General features: G+C 64.1%; 1 protein-coding gene across 2 annotated transcripts; it reads right to left on the minus strand.

Annotated features, from left to right (window-relative positions):
• On the minus strand, positions 1-4,078 carry MARS1 (methionyl-tRNA synthetase 1; the record flags this gene model as incomplete). 2 transcript variants are annotated; one of them, XM_055791917.1, is given in 9 exon segments in its annotated part: positions 1-151; positions 284-400; positions 511-623; positions 711-883; positions 976-1,051; positions 1,170-1,304; positions 3,596-3,674; positions 3,761-3,851; positions 3,945-4,078. In XM_055791917.1, coding segments are annotated over 9 exon segments (1,038 nt in total), but the record flags the coding sequence as incomplete, so codon positions are not given.
• Positions 4,079-5,468: the final 1,390 nt, after the last annotated feature.

Below are 5,468 nucleotides of genomic sequence, written 5' to 3' on the forward strand. Positions count from 1 at the left end.
CCAGCGGTAGATGTCAGCGTGGATGGCGTTGTACTTGTCGCAGATCTCCTGGGGCGTCAGCCCCTCTTCTGCCGCCTTGGTCTCAGTGGCTGTGCCGTACTCATCCGTGCCACACACGTACAGCGTGTTCCAGTTCCGCAGGCGGCAGTACCTGCAGGCAGGGGGTGGTGACACCCCTGCGGGTGTTAGGGGCACAAGATACCCCCCATTGCCCCCCCCCCCCCCCCGCCCCCAACACAACAATCCCCCAGCCCCAGGGAGCTTGCCCGCAGCCAGCTGTCACCTGGCAAAGGTGTCGGCGCTGAGGACGCAGCCGATGATGTTGCCGAGGTGCGGCACGTTGTTCACGTAGGGCAGCGCGCTGGTGATCAGGACGTTCCTCCTGCCCTCCACCGGCAGCCTGGCGCGGACAGGGGCGGTCAGGGAAGGTGCGCAGAGTGACGGAGGCACCCCACACCCCAAAAGAAGGTGGGACGAGGCCTGGAGCCCCGGTGTCATTTCGGGACTCACACAGGTTGCTGAGGCTGCCAGGGTTGGGGCAGCGCCGCGGTGCCGCGGGCCCAAGCGTCTGCAGCAGCGGTGATCTCCTCCTCCGTCAGAGCACGCTCGGCACCTTCTTCCTCCTGCGGGGAAGGCTGCTCCCAGTGAGGGGCCACGTGCTGGGCGCCGCCAGCCCCACCAGGACTCGTGCTTGGGCCGGGGGTCTGCACCTCGGGCTCGTTGCTGGTGGTTCTCTCCATGGCCAGGCGGGGCGGAGGCTGCTTCTGCAGGTACGACTTGAACTCCAGCAGCGCCTCGGGCATCAGAACGGAGCTGGCGGCTTTCTTGCAGGCCTCAGAAAGCGTCATGCTCTGGAACCAGGTCCTCAGCGCCCGCAGCTCACCTTGGGGAGGACAGAGAGAGAGAGCGGCAGGGTGCTCGGAGTGGCAGGAACGCGAGGCGCGCTCCCCTGCCGCACCCCGGCATCGCTCTTACTTGGCAGGCTGGCCTCATCCTGCAGGACAGGGAACAAGGTGCCCCACACCACCACGTCCGCCACTGACCTGGTGGCCTGGGCCAGAAAAACGGGGTCAGGGCCACCAGGTGCCAGCCCCGGTGTGGGGCAGGCGGCATCAGGCGCAGCCCCCCCCGGGGAGAAGGGGCTGCCCCCTCCCCACGCACCCACTCACCCCGGCGAGGTAGGCAGAGCCTCTCCTGGACAGGTTCTGCTCCAGGTGAGCCAGCAGCTTCCCCAGGGCCTCCACCGCCTCCGCTCCCTTCTTGCCCTGCACCAGCTGAGCATACAAGGCCGCCGAGGCCGCCGGCTGCAAGCGACACGCAGGGCTCAGGCAGGGCAGTGCGTGCGGCGGCACACCGCGTACGTCGCTCTGCTTCAGCTTTCTAACTATGTTCCTCATAAACTCTGCTCCGGCTTCGTAATCTTATTTCTTTTATATATATATATATACTGGTTTAGCTCTGTAATCATATTTAAAATATATATTCCAGTTTAATTTTGCAGCTGTATTCCTTACAGATACCCTGGCCGAGCTTTGTAACTATAATCCTTACAGATATTCCTGTTCAGCTTTGTAACTATAGTTCTTATCTACGTTCTGGTTTAGCTCTGTAATTACATCCATTACGTATTTTCTGATTTAGCTTTGTAATTGTATTTCTTGCATATATTCCTGTTCGGCTCTGCAGCTGTATTCCTTATTTATATTCTAACTTTACCTTTTGAACCGTGTTCCTTATACGCGTTCTATTTTAACTTTTGAATCGTATTCCTTATACATATCCTGGTTTAGCTTTCCAGCTGTATTCCTTATATATGTTCCCGTTTAGCTTTGTAGCCGTATTCCTTACATCTATCCTGGTTTAGCTTTGTAATTATATTTCTTATGTATATCCCGGTCTAGCTTTGCAGCTGTATCCCTCACGTTCCTGTTCAGCTTTGCAGCCCTATTCCTTATTTATATCCCAGTTTTTACACCCTGCAGCTGTATCTCTCGCATCTCCTCCGGTTTAGCTCTGGAACTGTTGTTTGGCTCGGTGTAACGACCACGGTGGGACGGCTACCGGCCACGGTGAGATGGCTACCGGCCACGGCGTATCAAGAGCTGCCGGCACTCCCCATTCCCGAGGGATGGCTCCGTAGGGGACGGATGAGACAAGCCCGGTCCCTCCTCGGACTCTCAAGGAGCCAAATTAACACGGCAGTAACTGCTCAGCTCTACCCACAGGCTCAGCCGCAGTCCCAGCACCCTGGGGAGGCTCGGAGGTGGCTGCGGCGCAGGCGCGGTGCTGAGCGAACACAGCACGGCCCGCGGCGCCAGCAGGTGCCGTTTTCCCGAGAAATTTAACGTGTCATCGGAAGCGCGGGCTGTGGGACTGTGGTGGAACCAGCCTGCAGCACGTGTGTTGGGCAAGCGACCCCCGTGCGTGCAGTGCTGCCCTAACCCACCCTGCCCCAAGGAGTGTTCTTATTCCTGATTTTAGGAGGGGGGGGAAGCCACCCTGCCCTGAGAAGTTTTCTTGTTCCCAGTTTCAGTGGTGGGGGACTGGGAAGCCACCTTCCCGCAAATTGTCATCTTGTTCCCAGTTTCAGTGGTGGGGGACTGGGAAGCTACCTTGCTCCAAGTTTTCTTATTCCCGATTTCAGGGCGAGGGGCAGAAACCCATCCTGCCCTAAAGAATTTCCTTATTCCCGATTCCGGTGGCAGGGGGGGCAGAAACCCACCCTGTCCCAAGGAGTCATCTTGTTCCCAGTTTGAGTGGTGGGGGACTGGGAAGCCACCTTGCCCCAAGTCTTCTTACTCCTGATTTCGGAGGAGGGAGCAGGGAAAAACCACCCTGCCCCAAGGAGTTTCGTTAATCCTGATTTTGGGGGGGGGGGGCAGGGAGGACACGGACAGAAGCCACCCTGCCCCAAGGAATGTTCTTATTCCCAATTTTGGTGGCAGGGGGGCAGGAAGCCACCTTGCCCCAAGGAGTTTTCTTATTCCCGATTTCGAGGTTGGGGGGACACAGACAGGACAGACAAGGAGCCACCACATCCCAGTCCCGATTTCGGAGGGGAGAAGCCACCCTGCCCCAAGGAGTTTCATTAATCCTGATTTTGGGGGGAAGACAACACAGACAGAAGCCACCCTGCCCCAGTTCTCCCATTCCCAATTTCAGTGCTGGGGCAGGGGAGTGGGAAGCCACCCTGCCCCAAGGAGTTTTCTTACTCCAAATTCCGGGGTGGGGGGGGATGACAGCACAGACGGGACAGACGAGAAGCCACCCTGCCCCAAGGAATTTTGTTAATCCCAATTTCGGGGAGAGGGTGGGGGAAGCCACCCTGCTTCAGGGAGTCTTCTTAATCCCGATTTCGGAGGGGGGAAGCCACCCGGCCCCAAGGAATTTTCTTACTCCCGATTTCGGGGGGGGGGGGCGAGGAGGGGGGGGTGTAACAGGACACACAGAGGGGACAGACAAGAAGCCGCCATGTCCCAGGAGTTTTCCTATTCCCGATTTCAGTGCTGGGGGGGTGGGAAGCCACCCTGCCCCAAGGAATTTCGTTAATCCCAATTTCGGGGGGGGGAGGCCACCCTGCCCCTCGGGCACCCACCTGCAGCTCGGTGGCCTCCCACTCCAGCCACTGGTTGGTGAGGTCGGTGGGCTCCTCGCCGCAGGCCAAGAAGAAAAACCTGGGGTGGGGTGGGTATGAGGGGGGAGGGGGGAGGTGGGCGGGAGCCGGAGCTGGGGAGTCGCCCCCCCCGCCCCCGGTACTCACTGGCAGATGGCGTTGGGGGAGAAGAGGACGGTGCCGGTGTCCAGCTCCAGGGCGGGCACCCAAGGGGGGGCCAGCGGGGCCAGGGGCTGCCCTGAGGGAGGGGACAGGCCTGTCAGGCCCGGCCGCGGGGGGAACGGCCGAGCCCGGAGGTCGCTACCGCGAGGGAAGGGGGGGGGGCGCTCACCTGCGGGGCCTCCCCAGACGAGCCGCACCGGAGCGGCGGCGGCCCCGGCAGCCGCTAGCACCTTCAGGGCAGCGGGGCCGCCCGCCGCCACCCGCAGCCGCATGGCCGCCGCGCGGGGCACGTCGGGAAGGGAGCGCGACCCTCCCCAACTCTCGCGATAAATGCCCCGCGCCGTCTCCCGGCCAACCCTCGCGAGAGCTGCCCCGCCCCGCCGCCCCGCCAACTCTCGCGAGAGCTGCCGCCGCGCGCCGTCGCCATGGTGAGGCGGGAGCCGGCCGGCCGGGGTTGCCATAGCGACCGAGCGGGACCGCCGCAGCCCGCAGCATCCTCCGCTCCCGCCGCGCGGCGCGCGGCCGTGACGTCACGTGTGCCCCCAGTGCCCCCAGTGTCCCCAGTGCCCTGTACCCCAGGCACGGGCACCTGGGCACCAGCACATGGGCCCGCCACTGCGGGACTGCCGTGGGGCAGTGCCAGGGTTGCGGGGGATCCCATGGCCACGGGGCAGAGCCTGGCCATGGGGCACGACATAGCTGTGGGGCACAGCCTGGCCATGGGGCACAACGTGGCAGTGGGGCATGATGTGGCCATGGGGCAGAGCCTGGCTGTGGGACAGAGTGTGGCCATGGGGCATGACATGGCCACAACGTGGCCATGAGGCAGAGCCTGGCCTGGGGCACGACGTGGCCGTGGGACAAAACGTGGCCATGGGGCAGAGCCTGGCCTGGGGCACGACGTGGCCGTGGGACAAAACGTGGCCATGGGGCAGAGCCTGGCCATGGGGCACAATGTGGCCATGGGTCACGACGTGGCCATGGGGCAGAGTGTGGCCATGGGGCACAGCCTGGCTGTGGGGCACGACGTGGCCATGGGGCAGAGCCTGGCCATGGGGCACGACGTGGCCACGTGGCCCAGCAGCCCCCTGTCCCTGCAGCTGCCCATGGGGCTCAGCCCCATCCTGTCCCTGCAGCCCGTGGCCCCCGCTCCCATGTGGGGCCGTGGGCCACGTTGGTGCTGAGCCCCCACGGCCCCCAGGCGCGGCGTGGCAGGCGATGCTGGTGCGGCGCTGGTGGCTGCAGGGGCGGCGGTGGCAGCAGGCCCAGGCGCCCGCGATGCTTCGCTCCCTCCACACCTCCGGGTACCGCGCCGAGGACGGGCGGCACGTGGCCGTGGCCGAGTGAGGCCACCGAGGACTGGTGGCAAGTGACCCGGGCCAGCGAGCCCCGCTGGGCTCGGCCCTTCTGCGTCCTGGCCACCTGCGCGGCGGAGCTGGACGCCGGCGAGGCTGGGAGATAGAGCGGGGGACCCCTCGGCCAGCCGGGGGGCGGGGGTGAGTGGGGCGGGGGGCAACAGGGCTGCGGCTGTGGGGAGGGGGGCATGGGGCTGGGGCGGGGGCACAGCAGGGAGGGGCAGAGGGCTGGGGCGTGGGGCTGGGGGCACGGGGCTGGGGAGGGGGTGTGGGGCTGGGGGCATGGGGCTGGGGAGGGGGGCACAGCGGGGAGGGGCAGAGGGCTGGGCTGGGGGACA

Source organism: Falco peregrinus, chromosome 19 (assembly GCF_023634155.1).
Source record: "Falco peregrinus isolate bFalPer1 chromosome 19, bFalPer1.pri, whole genome shotgun sequence".
NCBI lineage: Eukaryota > Metazoa > Chordata > Aves > Falconiformes > Falconidae > Falco > Falco peregrinus.